Source organism: Callospermophilus lateralis, chromosome 11 (genome assembly GCF_048772815.1).
Source record: "Callospermophilus lateralis isolate mCalLat2 chromosome 11, mCalLat2.hap1, whole genome shotgun sequence".
In the NCBI taxonomy this organism is placed as follows: domain Eukaryota; kingdom Metazoa; phylum Chordata; class Mammalia; order Rodentia; family Sciuridae; genus Callospermophilus; species Callospermophilus lateralis.
The window spans coordinates 47,400,229-47,418,047 of record NC_135315.1 but is presented as its reverse complement, the minus strand read 5'-3'; the positions used below and the strand labels follow the sequence as shown (position 1 = coordinate 47,418,047).

At 39.0% G+C, this 17,819-nt stretch overlaps 1 protein-coding gene across 1 annotated transcript in view; it reads right to left on the bottom strand.

Moving 5' to 3' along the window:
* The window catches only part of Rabep1 (rabaptin, RAB GTPase binding effector protein 1), a 100,912-nt gene extending 84,405 nt beyond the window's left edge, over positions 1 to 16,507 (bottom strand). Inside the window, exon 1 of the mRNA XM_076871704.1 lies at positions 16,275 to 16,507. Within this exon, the coding sequence (XP_076727819.1) occupies positions 16,275 to 16,308 (34 nt within the window). The 5' untranslated portion in view covers positions 16,309 to 16,507. The remainder of the gene's footprint in view (positions 1 to 16,274) is intronic.
* Positions 16,508 to 17,819: the final 1,312 nt, after the last annotated feature.

Below are 17,819 nucleotides of genomic sequence, written 5' to 3'. Positions count from 1 at the left end.
CTGACTAGCTTACATGTAGCAGGAGTTAACAGAAAGTTAACAGGAGACAAGTACAACATGCTGCAGGTATTGTACCCTCATGTGAGGAAATGCCCAAATGAAAAGAAAGCTCCTCAATATCTTAAGATTTTTGTGTACAAGATAAATCAGCCCATTTTGATTTGTTCAAAGAGCCTAGAACCAAGGTGAAGAGGGGAAGTAATATGGGTCCAATAAAATTAAGAATACTCATACTTAATACTATCACAAAAGAATGGAAATTTTCTAAAGAAACTAGATTTCCGTCTGTTTGCAAAACATTTTCTTGCAATAGAGACAGACTTAAACTGTTCATGTCCTTTCATGACACTCTGCAGAGCCCTAACAGGTTCACAGTGTATTAAAATAAAGCAGCAGTTTCAGAAATATTCTGACACTTGAGTAATTTAGAAAACTGGGGAAATAAGATCGAGATGAAGAGGGGTAGCAGAAAGTAGACATCAACTGAGGCTAAAAAGGGGAAAAAAGTTCATCTCAATCTTTGATTGCTTTAACCAAAGGAATAGAAACTCACATCATGGTCTGCTCCCCACAATTCATCAAATTTATAATACAAACCTAATCATATCCTGCACTTATTATTACTCTATCAGTCATTTTTACCGCAGTTTCCATGAAAGAACTAAGCTCTAATGCCCAGGGCACTTGATATATATATAAAGAATTAACTTCTTCCCTGCATATCTATAATGGTACTGGTTATAACATATTTAGGATAATTGGGAAAATGGCCAAATTATTTTTGTTCTTTAGTTAAGATAACCCAGGAGGGGGACTAGGGTTCTGGCTCAGTGGTACAGCACTTGCCTAGCACATTTGAGACACTGGGTTCAATCCTCAGCACCACGTAAAAATAAAATGAAGTCATTGTGTCCATCTACAACAACAAAACATAACCCAGGAAAGACCCAGAAGAAAATAAACAATGTAATCTATCTGACCGAAAAATTCTCAAAAATATAACCTCCATGAGTACAGGCATCTGATTTACCTTGTTCAGTGTGTTTACTCAAATCATGTCTGAAGAAATGTACAAAAGAATGGAGGTCCAGAGGCTGAGGCAGAACAATCGCAAGTAAGGCCCTAAGCAACCCAGTGAGACCTTAATAGTAACAATAAAAAGGGCTGGGGATGTGGCTCCAGAGATTAAGCAACTGTGGGGGTTCAATCCCTTGTACAAAAAAAAAAAAAAAAAGAAAGAAAGAAAGAAAATAAAGGTATGCAGAGTATATCTAGTCAGTCTCTTCTACCTCAGTTTTCTCACTCATCCTTTCCTCTCTTCTGTTATGAAGGATAAGGTCCCTGTCTCTCCTACTGACTCATCCTCTTGATCCATCTCATCTGCTCTCCATTTTCCTGAGGCCTAGCCCCACCTATCATCTCCTTATTTTTACATTTTCAGGCTCTCCCTTTCCACTGGTAGTTTCCCCAGCATCCAATTATTTAAATTTCTCTTCTTACACACACACACACACACACACACACACCCACCCCTACCTTTCTATTCCATGAAGTGACTGTCCTACTTTTATGCTTATCTCCATAACTTAAAAAGTTTAGTCTACACATGCTGCCTATTTACTCCTTCTTTATTGAAATTCTTCTTAGAGTTCTTGATAATTGCTTAATTGCTAATTTCAGTGATATTATCTGAATTCTCTGCAACATTCATTCAGATTGATGATCATCCCCTCTCCTCCCTCAGACTTTCTCTAGTGTTGATTTCTCCTAATCTTTCTAACCAGGTTCACTGGCTTCCCTTCTTCATCCAACCTATTGTTTACCTGTGGCTTTCCTTATCACCTATACTTTTCTCCCTGAGCACTGTTCATCTTTCATGATTTATAAGCCACTTCACTCCCAAAATAAATCTACATCACCGACTTCTTCCCTGAACTCTAGGCCTATATTTCTAGCTATTTACTATATATTTCTACATGGCTGCTCTACTAGTACTCCAGAGTAACCTACCTAAAACCAAACTGCCACTTCCTACTATAAAATTTGCCTAGCTCTCTAGACTGGTACACAGCATCTATATTCTCAATATCCTCTTCAATTTCTCTCCTATCCACCTCCCAAACCAAAATTTCAGCAAGTTACTATTTCACCAGTACAGTATTTCTGACATCTATTATCTCCTTCTCTCCATTTCCATTGACTTAAGTTGATAAACAGTTATCTACATTCTCAGGATGTGAGTTTTCTCCTGCATTGCCGAATCTAAAAAAATTAAAATAAAAACAAATAACAACATTGGGAACTGAACTTAGGGGCGCTTTACCACTGAGCACTTTTTTTTTTTTGGAGACAGGGTCTAGGTTGCTGAGGTTGGTTGGCCATAAACTTGCAATCCTCAGGCATGCACCATTGTACCCAGTAATCTTTTATCTTCTTGACAACTATCATTCTAACTGGAGTGAGGTGTTATTTCACTGTGGTTTTGACTTATATTTCCTTAATTAGCAACAGTGCACATTTTTTCATATACCTGTTGGCCATCTGTATATCTTATTTTGAGAAATGTCTATTCAGGTGTTTTGCTCATTTTTTTTAACTAGATTGTTTTCTTGCTATAGAGTTCCTTATATATCACGGACATTAACCCTTTAATGTCTGGTTTCCAGATCTTGTCTCCCACTATGTAGGTTTTCTTCACTATCGTTTCCTTCACTTTGCATTTGCTTCTTAGTCTGATGTTCTCTCATTGGTCTACTTTTGCTTTTGTTGTCTATGCTAGATATTTGAGGTCACATTAAAAAAAAATCACTGACCAGAATAATGTGGAGATTTCCTCCTTTTTCTTCTAATAGTTTCATAGTTTGGAACCTTACATTTATGTCCTTGACTGGCTTTTGTTTGTATTTATTTATTTATTTTGGCAATACTGGAGATTGAACTTAGGGGCCAAGTGCATATGCTAGGCAAGTAAATCTAATTACTGAGTTCCATCCCCATCCTTTTATTTGGAGACAGGGTCTTGCTAAGTTGCCCAGGCTGGCCTCAAACTTGTGATCCTGCATCCACCTCCCAAGCAGCTTGAATTATAGGCTTGTGCCACCCACCATACACAGCCCTTCATCAACTTTGAGTTAATTTTTGTACATGGTAAAAAGGTCTAATTTCATTCTCTGCTTGTGGATATTCAGTGTTCTGACATCATTTGCCTATGTATTCTTGGCATCTTTGTTGAAAATCAGTTCTGTTGTACATGTGGACTTATTTCCAGATGCTCTATTCTGTTCCATTGGTCTACATGTCAGTTTTTAAGCCAATATCACATTGTTTTGATTACTATAGGTTCCTGGCATATTTTGATACCAAATAGCATGATGCTTCCAGCTTTATTATTTTTGTTCAGAGTTGCTTAGGCTATGCAGGATTTTTTCTGATTCTATACAAATCTTACTAGTGTTTCATATTTCTCTAATGAATATTATGGGTAGTTTGATGAGAATTTCAATTAATCCATAGATTGCTTTTGGTATGGACATTTAAACAATATTAATTCTTCCAATCCATGAACATGGGATATATTTCCATCTATATCATCTTTCATCAATGTTTCATAATTTTTAGTGCTAAGATCTTTTACTTCCTTAGCTAAACTTTTTCCTAAATTGTTTTCTGTAGCTATTGTAAATGAAGCTGTTTTCTTCACTTCTTTTTCAGATAATCTGTTGTTAGTACACAGAAACACTACTAATTTTTGTAATGTTGTTGTGTGCCTGCAATTTTACTGAATTATTTTATACATTCTAACAGTTTATTTGGTAGAGTTTGAGGGTTTTTAAATATATCATTGGCAAACTAGGGCAGTTTAACTTCTTCCTTTCAAATTGGATTCCTTTTAGTACTTTCTCTTGCCTAAAGCTCTAGGTAAGGGCTTCAGTAATTCCAGTACTATTCCAAACAGAAGTGGTAAATATGACAACCACAAGAATGGAAAGTTATATCCATTTATGTATAATATATCAAAATACATTCTACTGTCATGCACATCTAAAAAGAATTCTTAAAAATCCAGGAATTTAGATTTAAAACTTTAAATTTTCCTATCATATAATGAATATGAAGAGATAAAAAAATGTGGGCACATAATGGTACCCAAAGATGCCTACATTCTGCTATCTGTAACCTGTGAATGTTAGGATACATGGCCAAGAAGAATTAAGATTGCAAATAGAATCAAGGTTAATAATCTCACTGTAAATGTGGGGGATTATCCTGTATTATCTGAATGGGCCAAATGTACCCCAAATTTCCTTAGAGAAGAGGGAAGCAGAAGAGGCAGTCAGAGAGGTTTGAAGATGCCACTCTTCTGGCTTAAAGATGGAAGGAGCCATGAGTCCAGAAATGCAGCAGATTCTAGAAGCTGGAAAAGGTAAGGAAATGGATTCTCTCCTAAAGCCTCCAACAGGAGCCTGCCAACAGCTTGATTTTAGCTCAGTGAAGCCAATTTCAAGCTTCTGGCCTCTAGAAGTAAAGGTTAACGGAAGTGTGTTATTTTAAGCCACGAAGTTTGAAATAGTTTGTTTATAGCATAAACAGAAAAATGTCAGTCCATTATGTTGCTACCTAAGAGTATGGCTGAGACAGAGTAACTTAGAAATTTATTTATTTATTTATTTATTTTTAAAGTGATGGGACTTGGGGTTGTAGCTCAATGGTAGAGTGCTTGCCTCACATGTGTGAGGCACTGGGTTTGATCCTCAGCACCACATAAAAATAAATAAACAAAATAAAGGCATTGTGTCCATCTACAACTAAAAAAATTTTTTTTAATGTGGTAAACATGGGTATCCTTGTCTTGTTCCAGACATTAAGAAAAAGCTTTCAACTCTTCCCTATTCAATATATTTACTGTGGTTTTGTCATCTCTGGCCTTTATTGTGTTGAGGTTTTTTTTCTTCTAGACCTAATTTCTTGTGTTTTGGTCCTGAAGGGATATTGAATTTTGTCAAATATGCTTTATCTGCATCTATTGAAATGATTTTATGTTGGTGAGATCACTTCTACTGAGTTTCCTATGTTGAAACATCATCATTCAATCCTACTTTGTCAGGGTGAATAATCTTATTAATTTATTGAATTTGGTTTGCTAATTTTCTGTTGAAGATTTTTGCCTCTATGTTCATCAAGGGTATTGGCCTGTTTTTCTTTCTTTCTTGTATTCTTGCCTGATTTAGGTAGCATGGTGATATTGGCATTCAATTTTCGTAATGTTTGAGAAGAACTAATGTCAATTCTTCTGTAAATGTTTGGTAGAATTCAGCAGTGAAGCCATCAGGTTCTGGACTTTTCTCTTGGGAGACTTTTTATTACCAATTTAATCTTCTTACTCATTATTGGACTGTTTAGATTTCTTTTCTTCATGATTCAATCTTGGCAGGTTTTTCATATATCCAGGAAATTATCCATTTCTTCTCCATCTTTCAAAATATCTATACAAGCTGGGCACAGTAGTGCACACCTATAATCCCACCAAAGTGGGAGACTAAAGCAGGAGGATGGCAAGCTTGGGGCCAGCCTAGGAAACTTAGCAAAAACCTGTCTCAACTATTGTAGGGCAACAGTTACATGTATGACTGCATATTTGGTACAATGTTACATCGTGTACAGAGAAATGAAAAGGTGTGCTGCAGTTGTGTACAATGAATCAAAATGCATTCTGCTGTCATATATACCTAACTAAAATAAATAAATAAATAAAATTTTACAAAAGAATCTGTCTAAAAAAAATCTTTTAAAGGGTTAGATATGTAGCTCATAGGGAAGTATTTATAGATGCGATCTGAAACAGGAAAACAAAATTCTACATAACTCTCAAGACTCTTCATAAAATGTCTCTGCTGGATTAACAAAATATTGTGACTAGAGCCAGGGAAAGTGATGCACACCTGAAATCCCAGCTACTGAGTAGGCTCAGGCAGGTTTTCAGGTTCAAGGCCAGCCTAAGCAACTTCGAAAACTATCTCAAAGGCTGTGTGGGGCATTGGAAATGCAGTTCAGTGGTACAGCACCCCTGGATTTAAGTACCAAAGAAACACATACACACACCACACACCACACACACACACACACACACACACACGTTTATATTTACATATATAAATAAACACACACACACACACATAGTGGGGGGGGAGTGAATGGGAAAGAATTACCACGTAATTGTAACTGCAGGCTTTTGTTTGACTTTCCTTCAACAAATAATTACCACTCATGCACTAGCAGGCCGTCTCTCCCTCTGTAGATGTTCTCCCTTAAATGTGTATTCCTTGCTTTACCCCAAAGGTATCTCTCTTGAGATTACCCCATTCTCCTTGGCTAGGTTATCCACTTTCCTAAATAAATCTGTCTATACTTTTGACACACAGAGAGAAAGATACACCACTATCAGAATTGTTCTTTCCTTGTGGTATCTATATTCAGCATTAGACTTTTAAGCCTCATAAGGACCATTTCATTTTGCTATATTATCTCCAATACAATACCCATTATCAATAAGCACACACGATAAATTATCTTTTAAAAATGGAAGTACTGGGGCTACAGGTATAGCTCAGTGGTAGAATGCATGCTTTGCATACATAAGGCCTGGGGTCTGATCTCCAACACCAAAATAAATAAATAAATGTGTTAAAGAAAAAGAAATGATTATCAAGACAGTCTTAAATGTTCTGACTATAATCAGTCTCTATTAATTCATGATTCTTTCCAGGAAATATCTGATTCTAAAGAAAGCTTATTCTACATAAAAAGAAACAGTAACCAGCAAAGAGGTGAGGGCTCCTTGCTACTCCTAAATTCCAGTACTGGCTTTACTATAATGCAAATCACTTCTATTTGGTACTTAGTTTCCTAATCTGTAAAATGAGAAAGATAGTGAATGTCCAGGATTCCTTTCAGTTTTATGACTCCATTACTTTGTGTAAGGAGATCCAGAACATCAGTACCATCAAAAGTCATTAACAACTGGAATCTGTCTGAAAGACGATCAAAAGAGGGCTGGGGTTGTGGCTCAGTGATAGAGCCCTTGCCTGGCGATCCTCAGCACCACATAAACAAAATAAAGGTACTATGTCCGTTTACAATTTAAAAAAATTAAAAAAAAAAAAAAAAAGAGAGAACCAAAAGAACATTAAGTAGGTTCAATTCATATATTAGGAGAAATAAACAAAATACTTTGGGGAAAAAAGGATTATCATCACGTTTCTTCAGGACTAGGGAGTGGGGTTGTAGTTCAGTCGTAGAACATATGCCTAGCACATGTGAGGCACTGGTTAGACCCTCAGCACCACATAAAAATAAAATGAAAGTACTGTGTCCAGCTACAACTAAAAAAAAATTTTCTTCAGGACCAATGTGCAGAAAAAATCTTTTCCTCCCCGTGGTTCTAGGGAAGAGAATGTAAAACAATAGGTAGAAGTTAGAGTGAGACAAGTTTCAATTTAATTAAAGGTAAAATAAGTATCAGACCCAGTTAAACTAGGAAGTAGTAAGATCCTCTCCAAAAGGAACAGAACTCAGGCTACCACTTGAAAGAGATTCAGGTGTCTAATGATAAAATTGACCGAAGATACCTTCCTTCAACAGGGAGAGAGAGGAGGGATAAAGAAGTACTGGGGAATGAAATGGAACAAATTATCTTCTATGAGTATGATTATATCAAAATGAACCCCATTTATATATAATTATAATATACTAATAAAATCACTTTTTTAAAAAAGATCTTTCTTCATAGCTCTTCCTTTTCTTCCTTAAATCCAATAGCACTGACAATTTCCATTTTCTCACTGGGCACCTTCTCAGTTCACATGTTACTAAAGCCTAGTCCTTCACTAGAGCACATAAAACTATTAAAAATTTGGGGTTTTGTTTTTTTTTTCCAGCACTAGGGATGAACTCAGGGACACTACCACCACTGAGTTACATCCTCACCCCACCTTTTTTTTTTTAAACTATTTTTTATTTTGCAAAGGGTCTTATTAAGTTGCCACGGCTGGCCTGGAACTTGGGGTCCTCCTGCCCCAGCATGCCAAGTCACTGGAATTACAGCACACACCACACTGGGCTTATACATGATTAATTATTCCCCAAACACACATTATCTGGCACAACAGTACCACATAGAAATAAACAATAAATGCCTAGTAGATATTATTATAAAGACTAAACTCATTATTGTTATAACGACTATACAAGAACATATCAAATTTCACGCAATAAACAAGGCACAGCCAGGCAGGTAACAAACGCTTGTAATTCTGGCAACTTGGGAAGCTGAGGCAGGGGGCCAGTCTTGGCAACTCAGTGAGATGCTATCTCAAAAGAGAATAAAGATTAGGAATGTAGCTCAGTGGTAAAGCACTCCTGGGTTCAAACTCCAGTACCACAAAAAAGAAAATTTAAAAATACTGAGGAGTGATATTGGCTCAATTATATTGTTATATTGTGTGCATGTACAACTACATACCAAAATTCATCACCATGTACAACTATAATGCACCAACATAATATGTGAAGAAAAAAATAAGCATATATGTATATGTGCAGAGTCTTATAAAAGTAATGCATATGTTTACATACATAAACTTGAATATTATCATTCCCCATAATCCCACTCCCAAAGGCTCACCTCCTTTATAAAGGTTGCATTTCTATTCTTTCATTATTGTCTTCTATATTATAATACTAATTCAATTTTCACTCAGTGACTACCATGTATCAGGTACCATTCCAGATACAATTAAAAAAAATACAGAAAACTGATTTTAAAAATAGATAAACTACACTCAGTAACACATGCCTATAATCCCAGCTACTCAGGTGAGTATGGCAGGATTGCAAGTTCAAAGACAGTATGGTCAATTTAGCAAGACTGTCTCAAAATAAAAATAAAAAAGACTGGAGCTATAGCTCAGTGATAGAGCACACAAGGGTTCAACCCCCTGTGACCAAATGCAAGGATTATTTGAATAAATAGTATTAAGACAACTGGCTGTCCATTTGGGGCAAAAATAAGCTCATATCCCTATGTCATAGCAAAAATAAACTCCAGATGTAGACAATTTCCCGCAGCAATCTACGAAGCTGTTTGTTTACAAGCAAGTTCTGCTGTAGTAGCACTTCAATGAACTCTGTCCTGTAAAAAGCCACAGTTTTGTCTTCTTCACCCTGGTCTGGATCTCAGTTCTGAAAACTGCTTCTTCTAGATATGCTCCTTCCTTGCTCTTCCTTAGCCCTGGAAAAGTGGCTACTCCTCTCTATTATTACTGCTTTCTGTAAGATTTTCTTTTCTCTTTACCAGGTAATCTGTTAATGATCCTTTATATTAAACTTGCACTGTTTAAACTTAAAAATAAACTCCAGATGAATTAAAATACTAGACAAATGACAACTATAAAGGTGTAGAAAGAGATGTGAGGTGGACAGCAAGAGAGCTGGGGAGGCCTTCCTCATAAAACAAGAAACTCAGCACCACAAATGAAAAAACAATGGTAAAATCTACATAAAAACTGCTTTCTGCAGAATAAAAGAAAATAGAGATAAACAACAAACTTGGAGACCAAAATTTCTAAAACATACAGAAAAGCTAATATAGTTTACAAAGACCACACTAAATTAATGTGAAAAGAACAATCCAATAGGGGGGAAGAAAAAAGGCTGGGCATGGTGGTACACACTTGCAATCCCAGCAGCTCAGTAGGCTGAGGCAAGAGGATGGTGAGTTCAAAGCCAGTCTAAGCAATTTAGCAGGGAACTAAGCAATTTAGTGACACCCTATCTCAAAATAAAAAATGTGTTGGGCATATATGTATCATATGTCAAAATACATTCTGCTATCATGTATGACTAAAAAAAAAAAAAAATTTAAATTAAAAAAAATGTGTTGGGGATGTGGCACAGTGAATAAGCACCCCTGGGTTCAATCCCTGATACAAAAAAAAAAAAAAAGAAAATAGATTTAAATTGCCAATTCATAAAAGAAATAAAGGTGGCAAATAAGCTAAAAGTATGCTATAATTAACAATATAATCAGCCAAGGCAGGTGGCACACTTCTGTAATTCCAGATACTTGAGAAGCTGAGACAAGGGGGAATCCCAAATTCCAGGCCAGCCTCCACAACTTACTTAGTGAGACCCTGTCTCCAAATAAAAAAAATTTTAAGTGTGTGCGTGTGCTGTGCGCGCGGGGGAGGGGGGGCGGGGGACGACGACCCACATACCAATATGATTACTAATGATTAGCAAAGTGCAAATTGCAAAGTTAACATGTCATCTACCTGCTTAAAACCTACTTAGAGAATGGCTTCCTCTGCAGCTCTAAGGATAAAAGGCCACACAGGCTAGCCCATGCCCATTTTACACACTTGTTCTCTCTCTCTAGTCCAGGCACACAGACCTTTCTTCAGTTCTCCTACTCATCCTGCTTCCTCTAAGAAAGGGACTCCTGTTCATCCATTATATCTCAGATTCAGGACCACTTCCTCAGAAACTTTTCCCAACCTCCCCTCAATGAGTCAAATACCTTCCTCAATTACAGGCATCATGATACTATGTATATCCCACAGTTGTTAGAGCTAAAAACCTTTAGAATTCCTTGACTCCGCTCTTTCTCTTCCACCCCATATCCAATGTATCAGAAAACCCTATTGGCCATACTTTCAAAATGTAACTTCCATCAATACTTCCTTCTCCAAAACCCAACATCTTTTTCCTGGATTCATGCCTCCCTTGTTTCCCTATTACCTTACTGCCAATCCAGCAACCAGAGTAATTTTTTTAAAATTTAAGTCAGATCATATCACTCTTCTGTTCAAAACTTTTTCAATGGTTCCCCAAGTGAAAGCCAATACTTAATATTGCTTCTAGGGCCCTACAAAACTATACCCTACCTCGTTGCCTCTCTGATCTCATATCCTATTACTTTCCTCTCTCTCATCACCATTCTGGTCACACTGATCTCCAACATGGCAGACATGCTCCTTCAAGGTATTTGCAAAAAAATAAAAAAAAGATCCCTCTGTAACACTCTTTGTCCAGATTCCTTCAGTCTGCCTCCTTCAAGTGTTTGCACAACTGTCATTTTCTCAGTAAGATTACCATTATACTCTATTTAAGGCCAGCCCCACCCATTCCCTTTATTCTGTTCTTTTTTTGTTTCTATGCACTTTTCACCTAACAATCCATCTTTCATGTTTGTTGTTCAGCATCTTTTTGTCCCACTAGGGCAGCATTATTATCTGTGTTACTCACTGAGGTATTCCAAATACCTAGAACTGTGCCTGGAAAGTAGTACACATTCATATTAATTGAATAAATAAATGGTTTTATACCTATGAGATCTCTAATTAATGACTAAATCATTCACACGTAGGAATAGGGACTAGGTCTGGTTTACTTCATCCCTGCATTTCCTAGAGACTAACAGAGGGCTTGGCATGATGTAGATACCCAACTACTAGTTAAATGAAGAATACCACTTTTTTTAGCTGGGTGTGATGGCATACACCTGTAATCCCAGTGACTTGAGACTGTGCCAGGAGGATCACAAGTTCAAGGCCAGCCTGAGCAACTGAGCAAGTCCTTGTATCAAAATAAAAAATTTAAAAAGGGCCGGGTGAAATAGCACACACCTGTGATCACAGCAGCTCAGGAGGCTAAGGCAGGAGGATCATAAGTTCAAAGCTAGCTTCAGCAACTTAGCAAGACTGTCCCTAAATAAAATACAAAAAAAAAAAAAAAAAAAAAAGGGGGCTAGGGATGTGGCTCAGTGGCTAAGTGTCCCTGAGTTCAATCATTAGTATCAAAAAAAGGCTAGTAGATTACCCCTGGGTTCAATCCCCAATACCACCACCAAAAAAAAAAAAAAAAAAAAAAAAAAAATATATATATATATATATACACACACACTTTAAAAAAAATCAATCAGAAAATCCCAGCTTTTGGGAGATACAGGAGGGAGACCACAAAATGAAGGCCTGCCTGAGCAACTTAATGAGACACTGTTTCAAAATAAAAAATAAAGGGCTGGGCTGGGCATGGTGGCATGCACCTATAATCCCAACAACTGAGGAGGCCTAGGCAAGAGGATCACAAGGTCAGCAACTTAGTGAGGCCCTGTCTCAAAAAATAAAAAAAGGCTGGGGATGTGACTCAGTGGTTAAGCACCCTTGGGTTCAATCCCCAGTACCAAAAAATAATAAATAATAAAGGGCTGGGGAGGTGGCTCAATGGTAAAGTACCTGAGTTCCACCCTTGAGGTAGGGGTGAGGTAGTGGGGTTAACAAGGATGAGACAGACTTATAATCCTAACATGGAAGTGCTCCATATGGTCTAGCAATTCAGTCAGAGGGTGCTGGCATCAAAGAGCCTATTTGAATTCTGGGTCCCCTATTTACTAGCTGTACAACTTAAGGCATATTTCTTTAACTTCTCTGTTTCGGTTTCCTCATCACTAAAACAGAAGCAATATACACTTCACTAACATGAAGATTTCCTGAGATATTACCAACAAAGCGTATATAACATTCCATGGTCATTTACATGGTCCAAGTACAGGTAAGTAATTATGATGCTAACATTTGTTAAGTGAGACAGGCAAGTTGTAGAACTATGTATGCAAGCCATGTCTAGCAGGGATAAAAGGTAGCCTGAGTCTATGTAACTAACAGAAAACTTATTGAGTGGTTACCTCTGGGAAATGAAGGAAAACATACTTCTACTTTTTAATATATACATTTTTTCTGATACATAAAAGCATAAAAGTTGCACATATTAAAAGCATACCATGGGACTGGGGTTGTAGCTCAGTGGTACAGCGCTTGCCTAGCACCTGTGAGGCACTGGGTTTGATTCTCAGCACCACATATAAATAAATTAATAAATAAAGGTCCATCGACAATTTTTAAAAATATTTTTTTAAAAAAGCATACCATGTCACATTTTGATACTTGTATGTAATATGAAATGTTTAAATCATTTTAAACATATTATCTTTTACTATCATTTATGGTGAAAACGTTCAAAATCCTTTCTATATACACACATGCTTTTTTTTTTTGGTGCTACATCCCAGACCTTTCTTTTTTCTAATTGAGAATTGAACCCACGGACCCTTTACCACTGAGCCATATCTCCAGCTTTTTTATTCTGAGATAGGGTCTCACTAAATTATCCAGCCTGACCTTGAACTTGCCACCCTCCTAACTCAGACTCCCAAGAAGCTTGAGTTACAGGCCTATGCCACCATACCTGGGGGGCTTGCTCTCCCCAGGCCCTCTCCTCTCCCCAGTGTGTGTGTGTGTGTGTGTGTGTGTGTGTGTGTATATATATATATATATATATATATATATATATATATATTTAGTTGTAGATGACAGAATACCTTTATTTTACTTATATTTATGTCATGCTGAGGATCGAACCCAATGCCTCACATATGCTAGGCAAGTGATCTACCACTGAGCTACAACCACAGCGCCCATATATATGTATTTTTAATGGAGGGATTATAAAAAAATAGAAAGCTTAAATAAAGTAATGAAGTAAAATTAGAATAAATGCTTCTAAAATATAATTTAAGTTAAATTAAAATATGAAGATTTCTACAATCTTTAAGTTCTCAAGGGAAAACAAATTAATCAACTGAAATATGACTATTACAATTACCATTAATCTAAATGAGTAAACTAAGATGAACCATCCAAAAAAAAGCAAGACTTTTTCAAAAATCTATAAAATAAGGAATTAAAGAGAAATTTTAAATAACATTTCATCCTATTGATTTACACACAAATCACTCTTTTCTTAATCCCATGAAAAGAAATTCAATATATGTCAAAAAGGAAAACAAATGTCATAAAAGACAATTGCTTTTGAAATGGAATAAAAGCAAACAAAATCAAAGACTAAGCAGTTACCTTTTACTGTCAGTTTCATGCAAAAGAATTCTGCAATAGTTTTGTTTTTTAAATCAGCAGAAGCTAGGAAATTCAAGTGTGCTTATGACCAATGAGTTCAACTGCAGAGAAAAATTAAATCCCAAGATGAATTGTGAAGCAGAAAATGATACAAAACACTCAAAACACAGGAAATTCTCTCCTTTTGTAAACAATAGCTGTAGCCACCCATTTACTACATTAATTTATAATAAAAACTGCAATTTATGCAAGCTAAATCTCATCCAATAGTCATAAGATTTGAAAAATAGGAAAAAAACCTGCACTAAGAATAGCAAGAATACAAGATTTCCCAAAGCTAATGTTTTCCTAGCCTCTTTCAAGTGCTTAGTCACTTCTGTCTATTTACAAGGAAGACCATTTCACATCCTGAAAGAGGCAGAGAATTTAGATCACAGACTGTCATGTCACCTGAGCTGCCCTAGCCATTTGTTTCCATGCAACTCAAGAGAAAGCAGAAGCAGCAAGGCATACCTAGCACCCCAGATCAGAGACAGAAGCCACTGAGCTTTCTCTGTATTCTGCCTCACTCTGCAGTATCAAAGGTTTGTCAAGTGCTAAGTTTTCTTCCCTGGCATCAAATGCAAAAGGTGAGGAATAAATTGTCACCTGAAAACATCCTAGGTTTCCTCGGACAGCCCACCAGACATGCCTCCCTTCTCCTCTGCTGGAATAGAACCAGCAAGGTGATTCTTATGTCCACTTTGGGTGCTGGACATCTTACCTTAGCCAACTAATATAACCCAACATTTCAGGCTAACAGGCTTTGGAGTGCAAAGAGAGCAGAAGCCTTAAAATCTGATAACATTGTTTCCAGTTCCCCAAAGGCAAGAACAAACAGTAAGGTTTTCATGAAAGGTTATTACAAGAGACTACCCTGGGCAAAGCAAATTTTTAAGTAGCTTCTATGCCAGGCACCGCATCTCAACATTCTACTCACACTCAAAGATGCTAGGCACAAAGGTCGATTATACATTCACTACATAAAGGAGGCTCTTGACAAAGACTAAGCATATTCTTTCCAAACATAACTCCAAGTAGTAAATTCTGGGTAAATGTGGTCAATCTCTGAAGCAGAGCTTAGTCCACTTCCCTGAGAGTCATGAAGGGCTCTGACAACTAACTTGGATCATTCAGGATGAGGCTCTGTTTCCTCCCAAGAACATAAATGCTATAAGAAACAGCTGGGCTGGGGTTGTGACTCAGTGGTAGAGCGCTTGCCTGGCCTGTGTGAGGCACTGGGTTCGATCATCAGCACCACATAAAAATAAAGGTATTGTGTCCATCTGCAACTTAAAAAAAAAAAAAAAAAAAAAAAACTGGGTGAGCACCTGTAATCCCTGCTACTCTGGGGGATCTTCTGAACCCAAGAGGAGGTCAACCTGGGTAAGAGAGAACCAGATCTCTTTGAAAATAATAATAGGGCTGGGGGTGTGGTTCAATGGTAGAGCACTTGCCTAGCAGGCATGAGGCCCTGGGTTCAATTTCTTCCACCACAAAAATATTTAATATTTAATAATAAACATTTCTCGATTTCGGTATTCTCATTATCCCTAACACTCTCAGAAAAATACAAAGCTATCGGTTAAGTAAATAATGTTACCATCTTAATAAATAAAACAGGCAGAAATTAACCTCATCTGAATATACTGAGGCTCTAAGAGGATAATATGGTCAGAATTTGTTAGTGAAGGATCCCAAGCCCTAGCATTTAACCATTAAGGAACACTGCCACTCAAGGAATGCTACTAAATCCATTTACTGATCCGAACTAGTTGTATGCCACAAAACTGGGTGCAAAGAGCGTGGACTTGGGAGGAGGGAGCTGGCGTGAGAGGATACATCAGCACAACCAAGATTTTGTTGTTGGGTTTTTTGTGTTTTTTTTTCTTCTTCTTCCATTATCGAATACAGCACATGTTCCTGGTCTCCATCCTCCCCACTTAACCCACGTGCCGATCGCACAGCAGCTTCCTCACCAAGTTCCCTTGCTTCTCCTAGGTCCCCGCAGCCTCCCCACGCCCTTCCCTCGGCCCGCCTGCGGATGCTGCAGCCGAAGCCTCTCGCCCCCTCCCCAGCGACGGCCGCCCAGGCCCCCGCGCTGCCTTCGCGCGCCGCCCGCGCCGGTCCCGCGCGCTCCCGCCTCCGCCCGGCGGGGTCACCCCCGGGGCCTGCGCACGCCCTTCCCGCCGCACACCCCAAGGTTCCCCCGCGACGCCGGCGCCGGGCAGGCCGCGCCCGCCGCGCCTGCCATGGTGGGCGCCTCACCGTCAGGCTGGGGAGCCGGGCCCGGCTGCGCCATGGCCAGGGACCGGCCTCGGGGAGCGGGGATGGGCGGGGAAGCGGCGTCCCGGGATGCCGCGGGCTCAGCTGGCGGAGGAGGCGTCGACCGAGCCGCCGCCGCCGCTGCCCAGGGAGGAACCGCTAAGGCTGGAGCCGCCGGCGCCGCCACAGCCGCGGGCAGAGACGGACCCGAGCGCCGACCTCCGCCTCCTCATCCTGACAGCGGGAAATAAGCACTGCGCAGGCGCGGGGGGATGGGGCGGCACGTGACGTTGGCCTGAGGGGAGGGGAGGGGCTTCGCGAGGGTGGGGGAAGCGCGGGGAGGTTAGGCTCTGGAGTGGAGGGGAGGGGTCGATAGACACGGCGCTGGAGGGAGGTTTAATACGGAGGAAGAAGTGAATTTGCAACACCGGCGGGAAAGGCTCGGCCTCCGGGAGGGTCCGCTTCCAGCACTGAGGCAAAAGAAAAAAAGAAAAGGACGAGAAGAGACCGAATGGTGGAGAGTAAATCAATCCTCTATCTCCCTAACTGTGTGACCTTGGGAGAGTCACTTAATCTCTTGGAATATCCATCCTAATAATGGCTAATAACAGCTTAAATAGGATAAAAAAAAAAAATTAGGAAAAACTGTTTCCGACAGAACTGGAGCCAGTCTTGTGTTGCAGAGGCTGGTTTACTTTCCATTAAGCAATAACTCTTTTAGTTGCCAGGCACAGAAAGAGCTTGCTAAGGATACAGCCAGACATTGCCTGTACTCATGACAGGAAAAGAGAAATAATACACAGAAAGTACTGTTTTTATACCTGGGCCTGCCCTAGGCCCCATACTTCACAGGCTCCTCTCTACCCACCCCGGCTTATCCTAGAGTGAGTACTTAATAGAATCTGGCACATTAGGACCAAATGCTGGAAACGTGTGACCCCAGAATTCCCTCCCCACGTGACTGAAGCTGTGGCCTCTTTCCCAAGTTCATTCTTTCTAGGGCAGAATCTGGGCATTCCCTAAAGTGTCAAAGGGCAGCTAAATTTTGAGGAGGTGGCCACAGCACTTGAATATTTAAGCTGTTATGTCCACAGATTCCTGGTGGTGCAATAGTTCAGCCAAAGCTTATGCCACCCTCACCACCTCATTCTATTGCATAAAGCCCAGGAGTTCAGCAAATCTAAATTCAAGGCCACTCTTCAGGGTCATTAAAGATAGCATATTTGTCAAAATAGAAGAATAGACTATATTAAGGTTATCAGTTAACTGGAATGGTTTGTAATATTAAATAATTTAGGCAGACATGTGACATCTATTTGTTCTTTTGCCCAGGTCTTCCTAACATTAGGGGAGAGCTTTATTCCGACTTTTTTTTTTTTTTTTTTTAGTTTTTTGAGCAGTTAACATCCTCACGGCTGGTGATAGCAAGCAAGGCTGGGCACAGTGTCATATGCCTGTAATCGTGGCAACTCAGGAGGTTGAAACAGGAAGAGAAAGCCAGCCTTGCAACTTACCAAAGCCCTAAGTAACTTAGAGAGACCCTATCTT